This window comes from Argiope bruennichi, chromosome 1 (assembly GCF_947563725.1).
Source record: "Argiope bruennichi chromosome 1, qqArgBrue1.1, whole genome shotgun sequence".
Taxonomy (NCBI): Eukaryota; Metazoa; Arthropoda; class Arachnida; order Araneae; family Araneidae; genus Argiope; species Argiope bruennichi.
In genome coordinates, this window is record NC_079151.1 from 8,684,319 (window position 1) to 8,712,306 (window position 27,988).

The window sequence follows — 27,988 nt, forward strand, 5'->3', positions numbered from 1 at the left end:
CTTTGAAGCAAGAGGAGAGGAACAGTAATAAAGACTACTAACGTTGTTCGTAAGTTAAGCTTTTAAAATCTTGTATTGATTTCATAAATAACTAATATCGGATTTTCATTTTTTAATCTATCATGTGAGAACATGATGTTGTTTCGGCTTGCGGTTTTTGAAACGATTTGAAGGCAACAAATTGTTGAAGCCCCAAAATAAGTAGGCACAAAATTAGCGGTTTATCCCTTTTTTTTTTTTATTATTATTTTGGAGTGGGCTTTCACAGTAGTTTTTCCATTATCCATCATTTGCTAATATAGTTTTATTTGGAGTCGGCTTTCACTGCGTAGCTTTTGAATTATCTATCGTCTGCTGTAGTAATTTTTCCCTTGGAAATCCCACTGTTAGTGCCTTACTCGCGCAACGTTTTTTTTTTTTTTTTTAATAAACTAAACAAGTTAAAATATTGTTTGTTGAATCGATAAAGATTGTTGGTTCAGGGATGATTTCAACTAATTAAAATAAGGTTATTAGAAAATATTGCAGAAGATTGTCACATTTGGTGATTTGTGATCAACTAAAGTTACAACTTGATTTCCAAATTATGCATTCTCTGAATTCTTATGAATTGTCTTAATTTAAGTCATTAATCAGTTTAAACCGGTTTGAAACAACGGGACTATCAGAATGCGCATGCGTCGATATATATATATATATATATATATATATATATATATATATATATATATAACTTTTTTTTTTTCATCTCAAAATCAGTCGAGCTCCAAAACTTTGTTTGCCAGCTAGAAAAATTGAAAATGAAAGTTTAAAAAATTATCATTATATATATAGAGAGAGAGGGGGGGAGGGATAGAGAAGTCTCGTGATTGTTTCAAACCTGTTTAAACTGGTTAATGACTTAAAAACTCTCACATGATAACTTAAAATTTGAGATAGCATTTTTTTCTCTTTTCAGATTTGGGAACGAAGGCCGACTGAAAAACTCCTGCAAAAGAATGGAAATTGAAAATCACGATCCATCATTGTAAATAATTATAATTTCATCTTTTTTAAAGTCATAATGAAAAATGACCTAATAAAGTGTTATCAAAGAATTTTTTTTCTATTTTATTTTGCAAAATGCTTTGCATTCATGTATTAACAATCAGTATAAAGTATGCAAATGTTTTTTGATCAGCCTGATATGTGACTGTCGATCTTGGAAGTAAATTTGTCTATGAAGTGGATCCTACCAGAGCGTTGTTAAAAAAGAATATGTAGATTGCTTCGATCAACGGGAAATAAGAAGACAGCAAGATGAATTTGGTGCGCCAAAAAGATATATCGAACAGGGGAACTTTAAAAACACTAACATCATCATATCTCATTAATATGTCATTTTGGAACACTAGTTTGAATGACCTTTACAGATGAATTAATATTGAATTACAGATTTTTAACTGTAATATATGTAATTAATTGTGTATGTAATGACGTTAGTCAATCGTGTAAAATCTAGTATGGTGAAATTTTAACTTGACGTCTTCAAAAAATAAAAATTTGAAAATTTTTATTTTTTGGACCAATTTCGCCAAATTTTAGTTTTTACCAAGGAAAAAAATTGCTAATTCTGGTACTTAAAATTTTCAAGGATTTTTTTTTGTAGAGGGGGGGGGGGTCATATTCTATTTTTTATATGGATTTTTTTTTTATAACGCTCATAAAAAAAAATTTCCCAATGAAATTTTTCATAATATATAAAGGTTAGTCCTGAGGAACTCTCAGCATAAAGCCATTGAAGAGTTAGGTGCATTCAAGTTGGGAAGTTATTTTTTTGGGCATTAGAGGCCTGCTAAGAATGGATTTGTCAAACTTTTTATCCGAAGATTATTTTAAAAATAAAAACAGAATTTTAATGTGTTTTCTTCATAACATCAAAGCATAATATCTCACGAAAATTATTTTAACACCGTTTTAAAGGTTAAAAAATATATAGCTTTTCTGTGATAAAAATTTTGTTTGAATGGATGTATTTCTCCTTTAATTTTAATAACTTTTGCAAAATTAGTTTTGGACACAGTTTGTAACAATGATTTTTATTATGATGAAATTCAAAATAAGATCATTGCTTCTTCGAATCGTTGAATCACATTATTTTGCAGCTGTTAAAGTTGTAATAAAAAGAAGAAAATGCTTTCTTTGCTTTAATTAAAAAAAAAAAATTGAAGCAGTGTGATATTTTTTAAACCAGCTGGGGTGTTCTTCCCAAAACTCTCTCATAAAGTTGTCATCATTGAGAATACCTTACATGGTATTGGCGTACAATATTTACGACATATTTTTTGGTATGAATTTGGCATTTTAATTGAATCTTTTTTGTCACCCTTACGGAGTTTTTTGGCGATTAATTCCTCGAGACGGTCCCCACCATTCAACATGTTGCATGCGCTAATAATATACAAAAACCGAATTTATGTTTTAGACACGTTTTTCTTAACCGATAGAAACCAAAGTGTGACCAAAATTGCATTAATAGTCACAAAATCTCATACCCTATTTGAAATATTTAAGTCATTCCGTTTTTATTACCTTTACATGTTTCTGATAGTACAGGCCGGCTTAATTTGATTTGAAGACAATATACTAAATTTCATCCGTCTAGAACAAGGTGGAATGTATAAAAATACAATAGCACAAAACATTAGATGAGAATAAACAAACGGAGAAAATCAAATTTTATTATGATGATAATAAAATAAAAGATTATATACATTAAAAAATGTATGAAATTTTTATGATGTAAATGAAACAGTTAGAGAGCAACTAATAGCACAATTTAAGCATAAGAAAAAGTGCCATCCTGATGTAATATTAATATCTAATGCTAAAGGTTATCTTCTGACTACTTATTATTAAGTTATTTCTGACAATTCGATTGCAGTGCTCCAAGAATTAGCATCCCCCCAAATCAACTAGTTATTAAAACATGTGTAGATAAAATTTTTCGATGGAAGCAAAATTGAAGATGCTCTCTATATGAAGAATGGTATGGTAATGTCCCTTTATAAAAAGATGGAAAAGGTCCGACCGAGATGCTTGGTTATCAAAATATTTATCTTGCAGATGCTCTTCTACATATGGATGTGCAGATGAACAATAGCCTGAAATGAAAAAAAAAAGATCAAATATAATACATCTGTAATCAAAAACGATTTTGAAAATTGATAGGAAATATCTTTCTTATTTCTTTTGTAAATGAAAAGAAAATAAACTATAGAATGAATGTGAATTTGTGAGCAAAGGAATGCAATAATAATGGCAGATAATAGACAGCATATAGAAAAAGTGTTGTTACATATTTTCATTAGCTGCCAACGATGTTTCATTCTATTTCTGAAAAAACACCAACGAATCATCATGTCCGATAAATTACCGATTTATAAAAAAATTTTCACTTTTATTATAAATTTTCTTGATTTTTTACAACTTTCCAGAGTTCCCTGATGATTTCCGGTCGGCCACCCTGAGAATCATCTCGAACTAAAGAGCTCTCCATGAAGGTTTTTTGGGTTCCCTAATCTTCCTTTCAACAAAAGGACGTTGAAAGCATTCTAGAAGTTGTATATATAGAAATAGCAGTAAAAGAAGTTGGAGGTGTTTTTTATTATTATTATTATTATGGCTGGCAGGTGAAAGTGATAAAAAATGATGTGGTAAACTTTGGTATCTGATTTTTTTCTAAGAACGTATGCAACTAATATGGTTTATCAGTGTAAATATCTTCCTTATATCACAAATTAATGCATTGTGAGTCACCAACTGATTGCCAGTATATGCCACTGTCAGAGCATCAAGCAGCAGCGTAGAAGAGATATTCAGCAGATAACATATCGAAGAACGAATAACACAGGAGCCCAACAACACAACATCAAAATCTTACAACAAATTAACTATTTGTATAGATCTTCTACTGTAAATTTTGCTTCTTAAAAAAATATAACAATTATCGTGCATGGCATAGCATCTTAAATCAAAGAATTGTCTATTTAATTTATGCAGATCGCAGTACCTTAATTACTCCTAATATTAATCTTGCATGCAAATTATAGCTTTGTGCAGTTTACTATGAATTCTGCTGCTTAAATCTGTCTCAATTACTCTTTCATTCCCACTCACTTTTATCGATTATTTAAATGGAGTGATACTAGTCAAGAATGCAGATTAAAGCATTGCATTTTCCTTATTGGCACCAAAATATTCAATGGCATATTCTGTTAAGACTCATTGAAATGTATCTCAATGAAATTTTAATGTCAGCTCAAGTTCTGATGATATAATAAAAGTATGAGGAAGATTATTATTTCCGACCACAAAGATTTTATGCATGTGTCTTATAACAGTACAAATGATCCATTCACTAGATCTTAATTTTTTTTAAAAAAATTGTAATGAAATAACTATTACAACAGAAAAAGCTGAACTACCTGCTTTTGAAATATATATCGTGTTTCTTAATGAAAACAAAATTGCAGATTAAGTGATAATACTACAGCTTCTCTACTTGATGACTATTATGTGAAGAGAAATCTTATATAATATAATGAAAAGGAGGGAATCGATGGATGAAATAAAAGGGCAAGAGAAATAATATTCTGCAAACAGAATCAAAGAGCAGAAATTGTCATTGTACACCAGGGGTTCACTGTATTTATTTTAATTTTTTTAAAAAGGAGATTTGTAATGCATCAAATGTCTTCAACATGGAGAGGATAGACACAAAGAAATACTGGGTTAAAAACCTCTCTAAATGAGTTTGAATCAAATCGTACATAAATAAACATGCCACTGGTTAAAAGAGTAGTTTTCAAGACTCATTTGCTGATAATAATTGGTTTCAAGTCTTACTGATGACAGTAATCTGTATTAGCCATTTATGTACAATATTTATTTAATATCTTAGGTGTCAACTCCAAATTTTGTAAAATCGTTCATATTGTGCTTCTAAATCGAACTGATATAACTCAGAACAAAATTTAGAACAAAAACTGCATTAAAAAAGTTATACAGTGTGAGTATCAAATTTTATCTTAAAAAACAAGCAGTTTATAAGCATTTTTTAAGGCAACTTTGAAAAAAAATTAAGGACTAATATTAACATGGTAGTTTTGATTATGGAACTAAGATGACAAAACAAAAAATAGAAACATTGAATACCACCAGTAACTTCTGCATATTTTTCATAAACATTAAAGCTAAGTTACTTAAAATGCTTGCTGCAAGTTTCTCATGAAAATATAACTCAAATACTTTCATTCCATATTTGACATATTTTACTTACATTAGTCTATATTAAGAAGAAAAAATATGAAATTGTTTCTTCATTAACATTTCAATTTTTTAATACAAAAAAAGGTTACGAACATAAGTAATAGAAATTTCACTATCACTTCCAACTGTTCAATTTTCTCAATGTCAAATATTTTTTGCAACTTCTTCGATTATTTATAAGTAAAAAGTCTCTGGTTTGATCAGCTTGTTAAGCAAGTACATTAACATTACATTCAATTTCAGCAATTTCTTTCTCTAAGAGAGATTTATTTTTTCATAAAGAGACTGACGAATCAGATTTTAATGTCTTATCTTTATGAATTGGCAACAATTTCTTTAGTTCTTTGTTCTTCCAAAAATAGGCGATATTTCAAATGGGCTGCTGATGCTGATATTCAATTCTTTAGTAATTTTTATTGAGTGGATTCCACCAGATTGTTTATATGATTATAGAATAAATGTTGTGAAAAATATAATACTTCAATCAAATTTTCCACCTCAATATTTTTATTAATAATGAATCCTCTTTCAATAAATGTCTGTCCATGGAAAAAAAATGAAAATAATTTTGAAAACCTTCCACAGTTTTCTAAACTAACTGCCTTAAAAAAAGAAAGATTAAAAAAGTCCTCTGACCTTATTTTCTGGCATTAAAATTCTTGAAATCGAGTAAGGATGGTTTGTTTACATTTTCCAAGAAATTTGATTACACTATTAGAACAGCATCACATTCAACTTCATCTATTTATCTTTTCTGATGCAAAAGAATTCATTTCATTTTCCCCCACACTTATTAGTTTTCTTTGCCATGCCTCTTACTAAAACATAATTTATTGAAGACTTTATTATGTTTGCCAACACTTTTACAACAAATTTCTGACAGCCATGCTTAAAAAAGCAGATATTTTTTACAGGATATTTCTTTTTTGAAATGTAAATTTTCCAATAATATATCTCCTCTTACACCTGCACTTACTTTATCATTTTCAAAATAGGATTCATTATCTGAAAATTTAAATTTACATGAGCTATTTACTGGTGAAATTTCAACTAAGAAATTTTCTTTTAAAACTTTTAAAAAATATATACAAACATTGTTTTACTAATTTATAAACATCAGATGCACAAAAAGGCAACAGTGGGCCATCACTCTGATACATTTGAAGAAACGGCTTATGCAACACATGTGAAAAAAAGGAACTTTAGAAGTATTAATTTATCTCTAGTAGCTTGGGGAAAAGTGAAAAATGACTTACAGGTAACTTTGGAAAGATTACTACTTTCAATTAATTTTACATAATTTATCACAGATTTCAAATGCACATTGGCTCACTGGTGCATTATGATTACAGAATTTAAGAGGTAATTTTTTAAGCTTGGAAGATTCCGAAATTTTTTGTCTTCGACTTTACAGTTGCTTCTCCCATATTAGAAATTCTTTGAAGCAACATGAAGATACCACTTTATATTTATTTTTGGAAGCCTTCGGCCATTTAATATGCGTTCAATATATTCACTTTTTTTTAAGTCCACAGTAAATTGAATACACATTTTCTCAGCATATTGTAAAAAAGACAAATAACTTTCACACAACAATTACATACAGTGGAAATGATTAAATAAATTATAGATAAAAATGTTAAAATATAATAAATATTCTCCAAAGAAGTAACCATGAAACAAAAGCTCAACAGTAAGATTAATCGCAGCTAAACCACCTTTGCATGCTATTTCCCGCCAAAAAGAAATTTTAAAAAAAAATCTGAAAAATCCATAAAATTATCCCTGAAAGAAACTTTTCATTTTTTATACCAATACAAGCAATAGAAGATAAAAAGAAAAGTTAGGTCAATGAAAGAAATATTTTTTTTCTCCATGTATGCATCATATTATTATCATAGGAGAAACTTTTTTCTGTCTTTGGACCCATTAATGGAAATGCAACAAGCAGCTCCTACTTTTTAATAAACAGCACTTTCCGTTGAAGGATGAGATAAAACAAAGAAAATTTACTCCGAAAATAAAACAAATCTAACAATAAGATAATCCAGAAAAAACAACTATCTTCAGAAAGAAAAATAAACACCTGTGTAAAAAGTAAGCATAAAAGTAAGACTCTTACATAAGGACCATAAAAAATAAGTAGTTTTTAATGACATCATGCACCCTGTTATAGAAATATTATAATATCTGTATAAAATTTCTTTAAATACGACGATGAATACATCAGATCCAAATAAAATGCACACTCAAATATTCTTCTCAAAGAGTCATGAATCATTCAATAGTGAAGTTTGCAATGAATGAGCTCCATGGTAAGATTTTTAGAAACTAGCAAATTGACAGTAAGTTGCATATGCAAACATTGCAGCATCAGAGTTAGTTAGTAGCAGTTATTGCAAACATCAGAATTGAATGACTGATAAAAATATTATAGTGCAGACCTTATTCTTTAGTTATATTTAAGAAACATATAGAAAAATTATATTTTTAAGTTTCCTATTGTTTACATATAGTATTTTGGAGTAATTAACTCTTCAAATCATTGAATACCGATTCAAATTTCGGAGGAAAAAATGCCCCCCCCCCAAACTAATGCACAATAATCTAGTCTTTGTAAAGAATATTTCTGGAAAAATTGTTGAATGTGCATGAAATGAATAGTTTTGCGATGATACAATGATTTTAATCATGGGTATTTCAAGACTAAACCAATCACTCTTTGTTATTTATACAAAAATGGGGGGGGGGACTACAGAAGGAACATTTGTAATGATACAGGGATTTTAATTTGCACATGACAGGACTAAGTCAGTCGCACTAATATTTATACAAAAAAATCTCTATACAAGGAAATTTCTGCTCCAGTTACAGTGAATTTAATTATAGGCATGCCATGATTAGGTCTTTGTTTTAGTTATTCATGCAAAAAAGAAGGAAAAATCGTTACACAAAGGTAATTTTCCAACAATGTAATGATTTGAATTAGGGACATGACATGACATGTCGTTTATGCAGGGGAAAGAAAGAATAAGAAAATCACTGCACAAGGAAAATTTTCAGCACAATTTTTATGGTAAAATGTTTTAAAAGTTGTGTTATATCTAGTTTACTCAATGATAGACTGCTATTTGCTGCCTTGTGGCAGATTTCTCTAAAGAAATTTGAAAGTTTATCCATTTAGAGTTACATGACTAATGCTATATTTTCATATAGGTGTATCATATATATTAAATAAAACTGAAAACACCACAAAAATTTTAATTTTGTGAATTAAAAGAACAAAGGTAATATTTAAAAAATTCTTACAAAACAATTTACATTTTCAGTAACAGATACCTGGTCATTTGACAACGTTGGAATATCCATATCAAAAGCTGTCAGAAGAATCAATGTAAGTAGCGGGATGAAATAAATCGCCCTTCCGATCAGCCACATACCTACGAATGTAAATTCATTTCTGTAAGTTTATATGATAGATAAAGATATGTTGAAAACAATGGTATAATTAGACAGCATTGGCCAAAGCTAATATTTAGATGGGATACTTAGAAAACTAACTTATCACTAATTATAAAAGTGTTTTTTAGATATAGATTTTTTTTATACTGTTAGTTAAATTTTAAAGATTTTTATAACTTAAAACAACCTTTACTTTTTGAAAATCAACAATATTTTCTTCTTTCTTTTTTTAAAAAAATAAATCACTTCTACAAAAATATCAAAAAATGTTTTAAGATTCAATGCCTGGTCAGTGACCATTCAATCTTTCTTGTGGCATAGAACTCATCTAATAGAATTTCATTCATTTGGAGATTAAACAATTAGTACTAAATATGATGACAGAGGAATGGTTTAAAATATTAAAGAATGCTATTTTGCACAGAACTGATTAACAAATTGACTTATTTTTCAATTCTAGAGGATAGAAAATAACAGTGACTGTAACGCAATGTAATTGTAATTCTTTGGGACGATATTCTTTACGACCATAGTCCCAAGCATTTTGTCCCTCCTACCAACTTACAACTGCATTCTCAATAACATAACAATATTAAATAATATTTGGGAAATATTAAACAATATTGTGAATACAGGGAAACACTGAATAAACAATATTTTACAATATGTAACAATATTCAAAATGCACTAAAATTTTTAAAAACATTGATATAGTAAAATCCTGGCACAAAAATCTTAGCTATTGATTAATAATTATTTGAATTTCATATTAATAAATATTGTACAATACTGGAAAACAATATTGAAAATACTACATTGAATAACACTATACAGTAATGCAAAATTTATATTGTAAATTTCATATTTCTCTAAGTTGTGATAACACTACTATGAATTAAGTATTTAATATATATAATATAATAAATTATTCTTTGTAAGTTTTTACTTTAAGTAATCATTGGATAAAATTTTTGATATCTTGTATTTAACTAATTTATTAATTTAAAATAAAATAAATGTCAATAAATGAAATTAAAAGAGTTAAGATAAAAACAATTAGCAACACAAAAAACTCAATTTCGAAGAATTTTTCATTCTACTTTTACTATAAATAGCCCATGCCTTAAATGTTCTTGAAATTTTCTGATTGTTTAATCAAACTATACAGAAAACTTTATCTTTTTCTTAACATTGAATGTTTAATTTTCATAAATTAAAAAATTTCAAAATAATAACAATTTTTTTATTTCCCATACATTTAAAATTCTCATATATTTAAAAGTTAATACATTTGAACCTAACTGCCATAATTTATTCTAATAAAAAAAATCTTAGTTTCAAATTGTTAGAAAATTACATTCTTAACTCGAAATTTTAAAATAGTTATTAAATTGAAAAACAATCTAAAATTAGATATGGAATCAAACACATAATTACAATAATTGACATTAGCATCTTAAGGAAATGTTTATTTGCTGGTTCTGTGAATAAGATTTCGCTTGCAAACCAAATGGCTATATGTCCGAATTTAGAGGCAAGTGAAAAAACAGAAACATAGTAAATTAAAATTAAATAATAATTAGAAATTTCACTGAAAAATTAAGGGTTTTGTTTTTCATACTCCACAAAGCAATTATAATTATTTTTAAGAATATTAATATCATTGTGAACTAATTTGGTATATACCAAGAAAACTATATTATATAATATCGAAGCCCAATATTAATAAAAAATCTCACATTTTACTTTGTTTCAATACTGTAAAATTAAGTTGTACAATAATGATTTTGCAACTTTACAAAATTACAGAATATTATGTGCTATTTGGGTTCATTGACTGAAAGTGAATCAACATTTTAGTGTGATATTTAAAGAATGTATAAATTTACAAATATAGGTTGGAATTTTTGCTAATAAAGAAAACATTCTACTTGAAATACTAAAAATGAATGATGTATTACTTATTTTCACATTATAGAGAAAAATTATACAATCCATATTATTTTTTTAATTCATCCTTCTCCAAAGAAAGAAAGAAACCCAGCTTCCCATCATAATGGTCTTATTTCTGAAGCATATTTTATAAAAAACTTTTTAAATAATTTATAACACTGCCAAATTCATAGTCATTGAAGGGAACTGATTTTCTATTTTTAAACAAGATTTTTTAATATACTGCAGCTTAATAAAGTTTTTTTACTGTTAACAAAAAATTCTATTTTTTTAAGTTTATTTTTGATTATTACATTAACCTGAAAAACCCCAAGCCTCAAGAAAATTAATATAGTAATAATTTATTGAATGAAAAAAAAATTTGTACATCATTCTGACTATCCAACTGGCAGAAGGAATTATTGGATTGACATCAAATTTAAAGAATGAATTGCTAAATAAAAATATATGAAAAAAGCCTTTAAAAAAAATCAAATCTAATATTGTAGGAAAACCAGTGAGCATCTCTTGCCTCAGTTTTCTCACACACTTCCACAATATGATTTGTTTTATGCTTTAGTATTGTGTGTAAATCAAACAGGAATTTCTCTTTTGACCAACTGGGTTCAAAATTTGATATAGGTCTATAATTCAGGTAATGTCAAATTTATTTATGTAAATCATATTTTAATTATCATTATTTGTTTATTATCACATACATATCAGTATATGGATCAACAAGTGGGAATCCTTTTAGAGGTAATTTATAGTAAAATGTAATGCAAATCTGCAATCTTGAAGAAAAAATTATAATGAGTGACCACATTCACATATAAGGGTCAGATAGATTTCTTGTAGATGGATTTCATTCAAAATATAAGAGAACTGTACAATTTTGGTTTAAAGATCATTAATTTTACTCATACCAAATTTCATCCATTTAATTCATTGAGTTATTGTTTCACAGAAAGATTGACAGAATTCCAAAAATGGTATATATATATATATATATACACAGGGTGTCCTACAAGATATGCAGCATCTAATTTGTACAGATTCGGATAGAGCCCGTCAAAACGAGTATTTTGATATGTAACATGTGGGGTCCCCGAATATAGCGTCGTAGTCTAATTACACTAAGAACGTTACTTACTAATCCGACTGTTTGTATTCCAAATTACGATGTATACGACGATTGCACAATATAGTAACTTCCCTAGGTGACTATGCAAATTCGCGGCAACCAATGAGAGGAAAAGCACATCTGCAAGTGAATATGCAAATTCCTGCAGCAACATATAAGGCTAGAATTCCTGTTTGATGAGAATGAGTCGCGTGTTATTCGCTAAAAAAAATTCTGTGTAATTGTGTATTCGTTGTGGTTCTGAAATGAGTAAATATTTGATTGAACGTGTTTTCATGGTTCTGATTTATCATGAATTGCAATCATACCACAGAGTGAGGAAGAAATTTGGCAATAATCGCAATATAAACGGCAGGACGATCAAAAGAACGTACCAAATTTTAAGGAAGTTTTGGACAATGTGCTAGCGAAAATGTGAAGGGAAAAAAGATATGTGCAAGAACAGAACCTAATATTCAGAAAGTGAAAGCTTTTGAATGACAGTGACATCCCATTCTTGCATTGCATAGACAGGATAACCAATTATTGGTTTATGCAAGACAGTGCTAAACCTCACCGCACTCTTCAAATTTCGATCTTTTAGATGAACATTTTCACGATAGACTGATCGAGTTGGATTCCATTACGAAACAAATAATGGTAGAGAATGGCCACCTTCCTCTCAGGAATTCAGTCCGTGCGACTTTTTTTTTTTTTTTTTTCTTATGGGGATGTTTGACAGATATAGTGTATCTTATACAGCCCTCAACATTGGATGACTTGAGAGCACCAATTGAAAACGAGGTCGCGGAAATTGGAACAGATGTTTCGCAGAAAACAATTGAGAACTTCGATTCCAAACTTCGGCATTTTATTTGCTCGAACAGCCGACATGTCTAAAATCTACTGTAAAAGTTCTCAATAAACATTTACTTTCGCTTGTGCTCATTTCTTTGAAGTTTTGTGTATTGATAATATATATATATATATATATATATATTATCAATACACAATATATTAAATATATTACAGTATTTTATTATTTACAATATTATGTATTTCATATATGAGAAGGGAAAATAAAAGGAATTATAGCTTTGAACACGTGTTTCCTTGTATTTTTAAAATAGCTAAATTTATAAATAAATATTGAAAATTATTTTAAACTGCATGAACTCTCTTCTCCTCTTTAACAAATTAATGATATGCACTTTTCCTTCACATCAAGTCCTGATAATTCAACTTACATTAGGAAATTCTCCAAAATGCACATCAAATTCTGCAACTTTTGAGTGGATAAGCTCATCTTAGAGATCATTTCTGGAAGTTTCACTAAAAGAAAAATAATGATATAGCATTCCACTGCTGAAAATTTTATAAAATAAAATAATGTCTGTATAATTAAATTTATTACAAAACATGATTATATAGTAAGTACTATATCAAGAATATATGCCAAAATAAAAAGGGGACTACAGCTCAAAATAAATACATAATTAAAATTGCTACTGGCACACTAATCCTGGGCAAACTAAAAAGGGAGTGAATATTAATGAAAGTGGATTTCATTAACATTCACTTTAAACTGTTTAAAACTGATCACTTTTACGGAGATATGAAAAGCATCTCTGATTATCTTAATATTTCAGATTTCAAAGGGGGGGGGAATCTGCAAAATATATTCAAAGTCCATAAAAAACTTCTGGGTAAAATAAAACACGGAATTCATGGCACATTATTAAATCTTAATATAAATAAAAATCATTATTTTCTATTTATGTATATATGTCTAGGTCTACTCTTAAACAACTGGGGGGGAGGGGGGATTTGAAATAAATTTGGTGCACTTCTTGTTTAAGACAAAAGAGAGAATACTGTCAAATTTTCAATGTTCAAAATTTAATTACTTAATTAATTAGAAATTAACCAAACTTTTGCCTTTTCCAAGTAATTTCAGGGGAAATTATCCCAGAAGAAATATTTTTAAATCATCTTAAAATTCATAATTTCACCATTTCAATGATATCAATTTCATTTCTGCACATTATCTCTTTCAACTGTTAATATTTTTTTAAATAAATGCATAAAAATAGATGTTAATATGGAACTACTCTACCACTAATTCTTTAAATTTGTCTTTTATATTAATACATGTTTTTTGCAATCTCTTGTTTTCAAATAGTGATTTAATAATGTCTAAAAACAGATATAATTCTATGAATTATTCAAATGTTCTGTCAAGAAAAGGAAACAGATTTTTGATGATACCAGTTACTTCAGGCAATGAAAATTTAACCAATATTTGGCTTTTTTATTTACATAGACTTTGGAGGAAAATATCCAGAAGAAAACTTACATAACAATTTCATATTTGAGCAATTTACTTTAAATATTATTAATTTTTTAGAAAGTTTATTGTAGATGATTTTTTGTATTGTATACTATAAAATAATTCTAAATTAAATAATGCAGGAAACAATGAGTAAGTTCATTAGTTTTACAATTTCATCATCATTTTCACATTAAAAGATTTTATGCCATATTATATTCTAATATAGAGTAAAATCCAGATTAAATTTTGGCAGCTGCCTAGTTGGAATTTGCATATATTTTTCTATTTTAATTTAGAACAAGAAAAAAAAAAAAAAAAAACGACTTATGAATTCTTAAAGTTGGTGAACCACTGTCTACCAAAGCATCATACTTATCTGTTTTATGCATAAATCACAAATTGAAGAAATATATCAAAGCATAGTATTCTTCTTTTTTTTTCTTTTTTTTTTTTTTTTTTTTTTTTGAGAAAGCATACATGATTAGTCTTCATAACAATTTCTTTAAATTTCTACATGAGGTATCACCATTTCAAAATTTAAACATCATTTTAAAATTTCCAATAGCCATTGATGAGTTTGAGCTCCATTTTTTAAAGTACAAAATAATGATATGAAAAAATGTGGCCCTATCATAAACGTAGCAGTAAAATTGCAACACACGGTTATTTCAGCTACATATAATGGAACTTTCTGAATAACATTAGGATTCTCTTTCGCCTTAATCTGACAGTTGTATGTATTCACTTATCCATTTAAACAAAACTGCACTTCATTGCTCTACAGAATATTTCAGGCCAAAAAGTCATTCACATTCATTTGTGCAAGAAAATATAGTACAATTGTTAGCCAACTTTCTATATCACCCTGTATTAGCTGTTCACCCTCTGAATCTTGTATGGGTAGTAGCGCAAGATGTGATCAGGGGTGTTTGTGGGACCCCAAAAAATCCCTTGAAACTTTTACGGACTTACTACCGACATTTTGGAGTTTCGAGAAGGGGGGGGGGAGAAATGAAAAATTACAATTATGAAGTATTGAACGACCTAATTATAAAAGTTCAATGAATTACTTTTTTTGCAAAATTAATAACCATAAATTTTCAAACATATAAACTACTACATTTTATGTAAATATTTTAAATTAAGTAAATTAATTCTTTAAAAAAAATTATCTAATTTCTGCTGCTTTTTTTTTATTTTCTGATGTTTGTGGGCTTGTCTTTCTTTTGTGGTGAACTTCATAATTGCAGGAAGGTTGACTTTTATTTTTCTCATTTACAGTTGAAGAAATTTCCTCGAGAACTGCACATGCAGAGGTAGAAGCAGTTTGCTTTTCTGCTAATGTAGAAGGTTTTTCAGAGACTTTTATAGGTGACTCATCTGAAATACATGTTTTTAAGTCCTCTTGATATGTTTTCCAACTTCTGTTCATATTCAGTAAGAGATCTTTGTGAATTGGATCAGTCATTGGATTTTTTGAGCCATATTTTTCACATGAGGTTTCTTTAGAAGCCATTAAATCATATTTAATAGTCTGCACTGCATCTAGGGAATCAATCTTAAGAGAGGTTCTATAGTCAGTGACAAGTGTATCCATTAAGTTGAATGCACTTTCCACTAATGGGCCATGGAAGCAGCTAAGGCAGGCTTTGACCAATTTAGCCAATGTAGGATACTTATAATCATTTGTGAAATCATCTTTTAAATTAAAAACTTTAGACCAATATTTATCAATTGTACACTTGACTTGATTTCCACTTTCATCAGATGTGTAGAGCATTTCTTTGGTGATATCAATATCACTCTGGTATAACCTTATTTCAGCTTCTACTTTTGACTTTTCATTATCACTAAAAATATGGGACATAAAAGATAATTTTTCAAAAGCTAATATTATACTGGTTTTACCGCTTAGCTCTGGATCTAATGCTGCAAAACTAATTAGATATGAATTTTTAAGGGGTAATTTCTGTTTCATATGCTGTGCTGTATTAGTATAAGCTTTCATCAGAGAAATTTGGAATTCTTTTGCTATTGGATGATTTTTTGATAATTTCTTCAGAAGAGTGGAAGCTTCTGCACCAGTAAATATTACTTTGCTAGGTAGATGGAATTCTGGATTTGTGACATCAACCTTTAATAAATCATTATAAGATGTGCACTCTATATTTTCTGGCTTCATAAAAAAAGAGAAAAATTTTGCCATCAATTTATAAATACTGGAATGTATTAAATGAAGCATTGGTTTTTTTGTTTCAAATAATTTAATATATGTGTTGAACTCTGGTAATACTGCTGAATATAATGCCATATGCAATAAAGTTTTGTTTTGCATAACAAATAACCCATTTAGTATTCTTTTTTTCCGAGCTAAAGCATCCTTTGTGAGTTGTTGGGAATGCAAGCAAGAATACACCCCTTCAACAATTTTTTTCTGAGCTGCAGAAATATTTCTTTTATTGTATACAGTTTCAACATAAGAAAAATAATCCAAGTAGTGAAAATAAAATGCAATAAGAGCATCCCACAGATCTTTGATTCTTTCTAAAACACATAAAATGTACACCCACCTATGGTCTGGTCTCTTCAAGAGCTTAAGTTTTTTAATGGCAAGGGATTCACAGATTTTGAAAAAATTTTCTCTTTTACTGCAGTTTTTCATATCAAAATAGATGTCATCAAACAAATCTATCTATCAAAACATGAAGCAAATTTTTTTGTACAGTTATTAGCTGTGTGACATGTGTCACCATCAATATCTAATAAGTGGGGTGCTTTGTTTGATCATAGTCTGGTTTCAACACCCTTTTTTTTCCATGCATGGTGTTACATGAGTCCATTAATACACTAATTAAGTTTGCCCATGGAATATTATTATCTTCAATAGTATTAACAACTGCTTTAAAAACAGCTTCTGAATTGCAAGATTCCATCTTTAGAGATGCAAAATGATGAACTACAACTTCATTTTGATTGTTGTCATAAAACTGCACCAATATTGCCAGTATACTTTCTTGAGCATTGCTAGTACTTTCATCCAAATTTAGAGAAAATGGAGTCTCCTTTAAAGTTTTAATGATATTTTCCTTAATAGTTTTTGCGAGCCCATATTTCATCTTATAACATGCAGTAGTCCTGGACATTTCCAACGAGTTTAGTGCCGTCTGATCGCGGCTCAACTGTTTGCAGAGTTCAATTAAATTGGGAGCTACATTGAAAGAAAGAGAATTCTCGGCGATAAACGAAGTTATTAATACCTCTTGGCGTGCTTTTCTTGTCACTATATCCAATGGCCGAGCATCAGTCTCCAGTAAGTCATCAGTATTTTTTGAATTAGCATAATTACTTAAAGTCATTGAATGTGTAATGCACTTTGAATATTTTATGTGGTCACAGTTTTAGAATGATTTGTGAAAGCCTTGAATCCTTCCCCACCATACTTCAGCAGTGAGTTACAAAAAACACAATATGCTTGTCCAGCAACATTTATTTCCTTGCACCATGTGCCGATGGTATCCCCATTACCATCTCTCCGTTCAATCCAATTCCACCTAAATGCATTCCGGACACCTTCTTCTAATTGTATAATATCACTATTTATATCGAGAAATTTCATAGTGAAATTTTCTTGCGTACATAAATAAAAAAAATATTTCAATAAACGAAACGAAAAATTTACACGTGCATCAATAAATGAAACGAAAATTTTACACAGCGGATAAAAAAAAGTTGCGAAGCGATCAATGACAAATAGCTAATACGGCGAAAATTCCCCCTTATCTACTTATTGGCGCCACGCCAGGAGAGATAAGACCTTTGAACTCAGAGTCACGTGATCGCACATCTGGTCGAACGAAGTCTCTCCCTTTTTTTTCTGCCACGCCTACTTACCGAAAAGAATCCAGAAGAGAATGTCCGAGAACCGGGGGAATGAGTCATAACTCGCAATAAGGAAAGAACAAAAAAGAAGTTTTTTCCCCCCTTTTCACGCATTATCACTGCCTTTGGAGAAAGAAAGGAAAAGTTTTCACTACACACACTGACCTTGCGTTTTCTGCTTTCAAAACAAACAAAATTACCCAGATCAAAATAAATAATTCATTATTATTCCTACTTCCTTTTGAACGACGATCCCCGGAATTTCCGGGTATCGAAGTTCAAAATCCCCGGAGCACAAACACCCCTGTGTGAAAATCAACATGTTAATTTCACTTGCAATAGCTGAATAGCAATACCTTCCAATGCCAGAAATGTCCCCTTCTTTTGGTCCACTGTCGGGAAAAATGTCGTTTCTTTTATTTATTTATTTTGTTGTGAATGTCACAATCCAACACTGGTCCACATTTGGCATTTTTCAAGAATTCTCAAAGAGCTGCAGCTGCGTTGCTGTTATTTTGATAAAATAATTTTACGGGAAAAGAAATTACCATTTTCCACAAAGCGTGAATTCTAATGCTTTTCAGAAAAAATAAACTCATCCAATATCAAAGGAATCACAGATACGTTTTGTCAGCTTTTTTTAAACTGTTAAGTTGATTTAAAACATATTGTAAGATTTCGAAGTTGTGTCATCAATACTATTCCTATGTAGTTCGTAAATGATTTTAATAAAAAATTATCTTTTTCAAGTGTTAGTTGAAATTTTGTAATTTGTTTTGTCTGAATTGATGGAAATTGAAAGAATGAATCTGCACAAAAATTATTTTTACCAACCGTGAAATAAATTTTCCTTTATTTTATTTTTTAGGAAAAAAATCTGCAAAAATCGCTTTTGATACTAGCACAGCACCACCTGTTAACAAAGATTTGAACCTATTTTTTTCGATTTTTCCAGAGAACATTATTTGTATTACATAGTAGGGAAATTTTATTTCGTTTGGAGTCATAGAGCTGGAACTGAAGCTTTCTGAACAGGCGAATTTTAATTATAACTATGTATAATCATTTATTTATTTATTATAATATTTAAATCCATCAGCAACTTAACACGGTCTTTCCTTATTAAATCCTCAGGAGAAATTCAGACAAATGCTTTCTGCATTTACACATGTGCACTAACAAAACATATTAATTTCTACAATATGATTTGTGAAGAAAATGCAGTTTCAGAGATATTATATGTAGAGTTTTAAACATTTCCAATCAGAAAAACTTATTTAGAGTCTGAAATTTGAAACGACTTAGAAATTAATGATGATAAAATACTGTGCTATAAAATCTTCCTTGTAAACAAATTCTAAAATAATATTCCTATATATGTAATTTTGGCAATTATGTAGCCAAAAGGAAGAGATTTTTAAAAATTAACTTTGATTTATTTTTCCATAGGAGTCATGATTTGTACACAGGGACAAAGGTGGCACCAGAACTCAAGAGCAAAGTATTTACAATGAAATTCTGATGGGAATTTCCCTGACAGGAAATCCCTTTAAATGAAATAAGGATTTTAATCCTTTTGTTCAAGGGATGGGAAATAGCAGCAGATAACATGTAAGAAATAATTAAATAAAAATGAGGGATTCAGATCAGGAAATAAGAGAACATTTTAGAATGATGCTATCATGGGCTAATTTAAGATACAAATTAGAAAATTAATTAGGATTTAAATAAAATTAAGAAATATCATTACATATATATGTATTTTTACCTCACACTTTCATGATTTTTTTAAAAATTCACTTGCATTTGCATAAATTTTTATTAAGGAATGCAATAAAAGTAATTATGGCAATTTATTTAATTTTAATAAATTAAACAAATTTGCGAAATTAGTTTAATTAAAATAAGTTAATTAGTTACTATGCAGCTACAAATTCCTCTTTAAAAGTTGCCAACATCATATCAAAAAATTAAGTTATTATTTATTGATTAATAACGAAATTATTCTTAATTAAGGAAGAAAATTGGAAACTATGACATATTGCTCTTAAAAGTTTAAGGATCTGCAATGTACAAGCTACGAAGGTTTTAGAGAGAGAAAAGAAGAAACTCTGTTACAAGGTGGATTACCCAGCAGCCGAAGGAGATGATGAGCGCCGTAAATGAGCGAGGGTGCAGCCGGGATCTGCTCGTAGAAATGCTGAGGCAGAATGCGCCATGAGAAGATCTCCTGCAGCAGGGTCATATCGTTGATCAAGACACACTGCTGACTTAATTTCGGGACGGAAGCTGTGGAGAGTCCAGAAGAATCGGTAGTGCTTGGGCAGCGAGAGGCAGAGAGACTCTTTTCCATTAAATCACTGCTTGTAGCCTGCTGCGTTGATTTCCGAGTGAGGCGCGTCTCGCTTGAGGGGCATGGTTTCATTTCAAGTGAATTCGTCACAACAGCCGATTCTTCTGCCGATGTGGATTGTTTTGGTTTATCACTTGATCGCAAGATTCGTGTGCTGGCCATTCTGGGCCTTCCTCCTGAGCCAGGGAAAGAAAAGAAAGAAAGAAACTGAAAAAAGCTATAATAAAACTAAAATAAGCAACAATCAATATACAGCACTTTAAAGTTTATAGAATGTTTTTTATTATTATTATTTTCAAACTTATTTAGCATTATTTAAAAATTTGCAAATATTTTTTTTTAACAGCAAAGATAAGTGTTAGACTGTTTCAATGCAGTTGAGCAAATATATACAAAAAAGGTCATGAAAAAAAATTGCAATCAAAATACTTAATGACTTTTCAACCAAAATAATAAGGAAAATTGTCTAAATAATATAAAATATACATGACATTTTTAATTTTTGTGAATATACCAAACTATAAAAGTTTTCCAATTTTTATCAAGGTTTAATGGATACCTGTTCCATCTGAAAACAGTCATTCGACAATTTTTTGATGCAATTATTAAGAAAGAGATTCACCAATTTTTTTCTTTTATTTCACAGAAAAAAAAATTAATAATGTTATTATAACAAGCAGAGGCAAATAGTAGAAAGATTTTTGAAAAAAATAATCGGCAAACAAGAATTGTAAGAAAAATATACTCTAATGTTCAACTTTTTTTAGGTACAAGGGCACTCTATTACATGTTTCCTGTTGTCATATTTACTATAAAAAGTGTCATTTTTGTTGAGTAATGTTATCTAATATATTACTACGATATTAATTTTTATGATATTCTTTTCAAAAGTTCTCTACAATAAAAAGTAAATTTAACTGAAAAAATTCGAAAATAGCACCGTAATGAGTGATACATCTATGCATATATATATATAGCACTGAGTGCGTGGCACAGCAATTTCTCTGATTACTTATTGCTGAATGACACGACAGTTGCACTTAATTCAATGTTTCACAAATTAATGAAAAATATCATTAGAAATGCTTTGAAGAGGGTTGCCCAAAACTCTATTCAATTAGAGGAAACAAGATGTAAAAGAAATCACGAAATAGATAATAAGGACAAAGTTTACTCAAGAGTGAAAATAGACTTAATCATCGTCAAATTGGTAATGAGTACGATTTAATTATGAAAGTTGATGACTTTCTCTTCCAAGCTTTTAACTCACAAAAATGGTTTATATATTATTTTAAAATGGGGAAAAGATTACCCTTTTACTGATAAGCATGTCATTTCAGTACAATTTTCTTTCTTTTTAATAAATTTTAAGAATTTAATAATATTTAATCTGTAAAATGCTTTTACTATTAAGATTAAATGCAAAATAATTTCATTCTCCAATCAAAACATTCAATCGTTTGCATATGCCAATGTTTAAAATAAAATATAAAAATTGCTTTCTTTGGACATTAAGACTGAAATAATGAACTTTTCATTTCTGTTTTTATTTTGTAATATCTACACAAGGGTGGAAAGAAAAAACGGACTTTTGATTTTTAATTTGGAATAGCGCGGAAAAGTTGCCTTTTGGTGTAGATAAAATAAATTATAAATATGAGCAATATTAGAGTACCTCTTGGGGTGCCACAAAAGCGTTAAAGTTTCATAAAATTGAAATTTTTGCTATATTTTAAAGTTTTTTTTACGAAATAATCAAATTTTGATTTTTAATTTGTAATAGCGTTGAAAAGATGTCTTTTGGTATAGATAAGATAAATAAAAGTTATAAAAAATATTAGAATACATCTTGTGGTTCTGCACGGACGTTAAATTTTCATAAAAACACACTTTTTGCAACTTTTTAAGATTTTTGCGAGCCTCGATTAGTAAATAAAAAGCTTTAAATAGGCGTTATAATATGAATAGAAAAATAAAAACAATTTTACTCTTGCATTGGTATGGCATTCAGGAAGCTGAGTCATCACTGAAGAGGTTATTGAGGGGAAGCGGAGTTATGTCTGCGTTTGGTGATGAGATCAAAGCTGGTGCCGAGTTCAGTTGAGTTTGAGTCCCCGCTCCGTCTGTTGTGTAATGATTAACGTAACTGATTTGTGAATTTATGCGTTTTGTGTACTTTGTAGTTAGTAAAAATGGCTCAATTTAAGTTAGTGAAGACAAGACAAATATCAGAATGCCCTATTTTTGGGAAATTGACTGATTTGCTTGGAAGTTGAACTGCCTACTTATGAATCTGTTATGAAGTACTATTGCTATATTAAACATAACCTCAAAATTGCTTCAGAGAAAGATCCTTCTGTAAGTAAAATATGTGACACTTTAATTCGCAAAATAGAACAAATAGGGTCAAGAGCTTCTATTCCCGTTATTTCCAGCAAAAGAATTTTACAAATGATAAAAGCTTATCATGCTAAATACAGGAATTTCTTAAAGTCTAAAAGCAGAAAAGGTTCAAATAAGTTTGATTCCAACCTCAGAAAATTTAGAGAAGCTAAACGTTCATTTGATATTGCTGCCAGTAAATGTGTAAATTTTAATACTTGCACTTGCATACAAGAAAACAAAGTACCAGTTATGGAACAAGAGTTTCTAAACGGTCAACGCTCTAACAGGAAAATGGTTATAGGTAACACTGATGTAGCTACCACAAGCGGTTTGAGGAAGAGAGAAGGAAGAAAAAGTAAACAACTACTGAGAATAGTTAAATTTAATCAAGAACGGGCAGAAATGGATATTGATTGACACAGCTGAAGACTAACAGTTTTGTTTAAGACAGCACACACAAGAAGAGACAGACCTACCAGATAAATCAAATAGACAAGAAGAGATAAAACTACCAGACCCTTCGAAACTGAACGAAGGGAAAAGCACAAATGCGTATTAAATTGCCATCTGTAGCTTCCGTTGCTGACCGTAAAGGAATATCAGATAGAGCTGCTGTAGCTATAGCTAATGCTGCTTTACAGGACTTGGGTGTAATCACAGACGAAGACAAAACCTATGTAATAGATGGGATGAAAATTAGAAGAGCAAGATCAACAAATCTAACAGTTCTCATTAAAGGCAATCGTTATACTCAGATAACCGAAAATAGAGGATTGTTTTTTGATGGGAGAATTGTAGTTATAACAATTGTTAAATAATAATTATAAGAAATAACAATTTTCAAGAAAAGAAAGATAGTAAGTTGTATAAAAAAGTTATTTCAGAAGTGTACGTTTCACTAATAGAGGAACCAAACTCAAAAGTTTTTAGGCCATGTAACACCTAAATTTGGCACCAGAAAAGACATAGCAGGCAGTATAATGGAATTTCTTAAAGGTAGAGAATATAACAAACAACTTTTTAACTTTACTGCTGTCGGATGTGATGGAACCATTGTAAACACTGGATATAATAATGGTGTGATTTCTTTGATGGAAAAGGAAATAGGAAGACCTTTACAATGGTTAATCTATTTGTTCCATTGTAATGAGCTAACATTGCGACATCTCTTTTGTCATTTAGATGGTAAAACGAAAGGACCCAATGAGTTTATAGTCGAAATATATCAGCAGCTAGAAAACTGTGCTAGTCTTCCAGTGGTTACCGTCTTGCCAATTGAAAATAACCTTCCTCTTCTGGAAGACAAAAATGATTTACGTACAGATCAAAAATATTTATTGGATATGTGTATCGCTGTATCAAGTGGAAATTGCTTACTAGTTTTAGCTTTAAGAAACTCTGAAAAACTTGCTCACTCCAGGTGGTTGACATTAGCCAATCGCTTGCTTCGATTGTATGTGGCAACTGAAAATCTTAAGATTCTGGCTGAGTACATTGTGAAAGTGTCTGTGTGGTTTAATATTAAGTTAAAACCATCATGTACATATGGTTCTAAACATCTGTTTAATCTTATCTCATATTCACGCTATCTCTTTGACGATCTCAAGAACGTTATAAACCCGATTATTCAAAGAAATGGGTACTTTGCTGCTCCAGAAAATAACCTTTTATCCATGCTAAGTGATGAACGTAAAATTCAAAGATAACTTGGTTTACAACGTGTTTTAAAAGTAAGAACAGAAAGTAGAGACATAGTTAGGAAGTAAACAGTTCCTAAGATAAACTTCGATGCAAAGGATTACATGGACATGATCTCATGGTCTAAAAGTGACGTAACTGACCATGACCACCCCCCTCTCCCCTATTAAAACATGTTTAATGTGACTCTCTCAAAGGCTTTATACTGAAGGCATCTGAAGTTGAACCAAATAATATAATGGATTATCGACTTTCTCTGGCTTCCTTGGCACATGCAAACTGCGGAACTGTAAAACTGGTGACCGAATTGGTTCAAAATGTCTGTGGTTCAATTGTAAGAGAAGGATAGATAAGATCAAAAATTGACTCACATGTGAATATGCCAAAATTTAATACAAAAAAAAAAAAAAAAAAACAGTTTAATGTTGCAATGAAGTAGAAGAAAAGATTTTGAACTGTAGCATTTGTAATCATTAAGGATACAAAAGTAAGAAACAAAATTTAACATTCATTATATTTTTTTGAAAACTGAAATCGAAAAAATAAATTTAAAGGCCCATTCTAAAATGTGTCAGTTTTTTCAATTTCTTTCCAATTTCAAGCTCTTTGCGGCACCTCAAGATGTTGCAATATTGTAACCAAATTTTCAAAAATTAAAAGCACAATGGACTCACAGGCTCCTTTGTAAGGATTTCAAGGCAAGCAAAAGCTCAAGTGTAAGTACAGCTATTCAGTAATTTCTCCAAAGATAATATTCAGATAATTTTCAGTCTGAATGTATAAATACCTATATTTTTAGCTTTCAATAGTGAATAGTGTTATTAGTAATAATTTGAATTGCTTCTTTCGTTTTCTCTTTTTTCGAATCTGAAGTCCTCCAGCAATAAAACCATACTTCAGCTTAAATTCATAGATTTTGTTTTTAATTTATTAATAAATTGAAAGATAGATTCGATAATAATCTTGAATGTCGCCATATAACTGCAGGCAAAACATGTTTGGCAATAACTTATGGCATTCTTAAAGTATAATTTTAATTATGTTTTAATATATTTTTTCTTGTTAAAAGTTAGTTTTATATGTTTAACAATGAAAATTTCAATCTGTTTTGATAAGAATTTGATTAATCTTTAAATTTTAATTAATCTTTAACTTAGTATCCTATAATTTTAATTGTAGTTATTGAATCAACTGTATAACCAAAATGTAAATTTATGTACAAACATGATAAGTTCATAAATTTTGAAAACATATATTAAAGCAAGCAAAATTATAATGCAGTAATTTTTTTTAACCTACGGACATTTATCTATACCTTAAAAACAATTATATATATAATTATATATATAGTTTAATCGTTTAGTTAATTCTAGACTTTCCCAGGTTCGTGAACTGCATTTTAGCAAAGAAGATGTTATAAGAAATATAGAATATTTTGATAAAGAAAGTGGCTATATTCTGATAATTTATTTTTATGCAGTTTGTTGTAAAGTATATGTAATAAAGTTAATTAGTGATGTTGTGTGCATCTTGTCATATAACATGTCTGTTTGCTATGTCCTTTCTGTATATACCTATCTAACTTACTTTGCATAAAATAATTTTATTGACATAGTGGAAGTTCATCCAAAAATTTAAAAATCCTTGACTTGCTTTTATTGTATAATTTTTTTTAATAAATTGACAAAAATCATTATATTTATGATATTTTTTATAAAATTTATGGAAAATTGTAATAACTGCATTCCAGAATATCTTTTATTAATTAGTTTTGCATCTTGTCAAAGTTTGCATACTTTATTTAAAAATGTTTTTAAATGAAATGATTTAAACTTTATTATTCATGCCTATTTAAAATTTATGAGAGAAGTTATATAGATATTGCACTTCAGAATGCATGCTCATTTTTTTAAAAAAAGGGAAAAGTAATATATATTAATTCACCAGAATAGTTTTAAATTAGAGTCTTGTAGCTACTTTCAAATGAATTTTATAGATATTTCATAATATAATTGCTAGAATAAAATTTTAAAAATCTTATTTGAATTTTAAGAACTATTATAAATGTAAAAATACTTTATATTTAATTGAACCAGTATTTTATAACAGCTAAATGATGTGTTTACTACAGAGAAAACATGACACTACATCGCTTTCCCCGTTAGGCTCTTGAGATCGTCGGACTTCCTTGGATGACTCATTCCAGCCGTCTGGAGGCTTTGTACTTTAAGAGGTGTTGGTTGTGTGCCGAGTCCTTGTGTTTATTGTAGAAGCAGCATCGAGTCCTGTGAGGAGTAGCCAGTAGTGTAGTAATGAGTCGGCAGTAGGATACGGCTAAAGCGAGGAGACAGTGGAGAATTTCAGCCGTTTGGAAAGACCATAAAGCAAAGCTCTGAAGATCCTCTCTCTGCTAAATTCTGTCTGGCCGCTTTGTGTGCTGTGGTCGATTACTATTTGTGGGCTACTATTTGCTGTAGTGTGCTGTCCTGTGTTCGTCGTGGCCGTGTATATTTGTCGTCTCTCTGTATTCGTCTCTTCGCGTATCATAAACGATGTCGTTGTTTTCTACTGTGATCTGCTTATAGTTTTCACCCCATACACCCACTACAACTGAACCCGGTGAATTTACGGGCTTAGTAATAGTTGAATTGGAATTGAAGTGAAGTTTCGTAACACTATTTAATTTGCGCACACAGTAATTTATACTAGATTCATTCAATTGCATTAAGGTTTTACATTAATATTAAATAACAAGATACAGTTTTCAAAAAATGCATTCCATATTAATCGTCTGCAGACTAAAAAACCAATAATCTGGGCATACAATCTGGTCGTCAAAGACGGTTAGATCAACAATGACATGTTGGAAAATAATTTTTACTTATTCAGAATCATCAACATAGAACCCTTAAGTAGATATAAATTTTCTTTACTTGAATATAATAGTATTTTATTTGAGAATAGAGGAAGGAGAAGTGGTGAGAGATAACTACCTAAGGATCTGTCTATTCATGAATATGTAAACACAATAACAAGAAAATTTACGAAAACTTGGATAAAAATAAAATTTGGTATGTGGATTTATTACCAAAATTGTAGATTTATATCAAATTCTGGACTCAATGAGCCAAAAAGAAAATGCTCAATTTACATACTAGTTTTTCATCAAGATATTATGAAGCACACAATATGCAATGTGATAAAATCAAAGAGAGAACAGCACTCTCAACAGTTTATTTTGTTTTCCTAAATGCTCTTACAGACACATATTAATTTTCTCTCTCATAAGCTACAAAAAATAATAATAATTTACAACCTTTTTTATACAATAATTATAATCAAAATATTTTAAAAAATATTAAGATCAAAGATAATGCCACCAGAATTAGTTACTGAATAGACTCAAAATCAGTAATGCACTGATGCTATCTGAACCCTTGAGAATATACTATCATAACAATAATTCTCATTGCACAAGCTTATCAATGAATACTGGTAATAGATCCAACACGCA

At 29.5% G+C, this 27,988-nt stretch overlaps 2 protein-coding genes across 5 annotated transcripts in view; one reads left to right on the forward strand and one right to left on the reverse strand.

The window, feature by feature from the left end:
• Nucleotides 1–1,097, forward strand: part of LOC129954800 (U4/U6.U5 tri-snRNP-associated protein 2-like) — a 62,653-nt gene extending 61,556 nt beyond the window's left edge. For both annotated transcript variants that reach the window (XM_056068175.1, XM_056068184.1), the window contains exon 14: nucleotides 959–1,097. In XM_056068175.1, coding sequence (XP_055924150.1) covers nucleotides 959–1,009 — 51 coding nt within the window. In that variant the 3' untranslated portion in view covers nucleotides 1,010–1,097. The remainder of the gene's footprint in view (nucleotides 1–958) is intronic.
• Nucleotides 1,098–2,688: 1,591 nt separating this feature from the next.
• LOC129962708 (male-specific lethal 3 homolog) overlaps nucleotides 2,689–27,988 on the reverse strand; it is a 66,458-nt gene continuing 41,158 nt past the window's right edge. Inside the window, exons 9-12 of one of the 3 annotated variants that reach the window (XR_008783942.1) lie at nucleotides 20,169–20,567; nucleotides 13,075–13,159; nucleotides 8,620–8,750; nucleotides 2,689–3,143 (exon numbers count right to left, since the gene is read on the reverse strand). Coding sequence is in view for 2 of the 3 variants with exons in the window: in XM_056076657.1 (XP_055932632.1) it covers nucleotides 8,681–8,750; nucleotides 13,075–13,159; nucleotides 20,169–20,567 (554 nt within the window). In the remaining variant the exon portion in view is untranslated. The remainder of the gene's footprint in view (nucleotides 3,144–8,619; nucleotides 8,751–13,074; nucleotides 13,160–20,168; nucleotides 20,568–27,988) is intronic. The other 2 variants (XM_056076657.1, XM_056076644.1) reach the window with 2 other exon arrangements.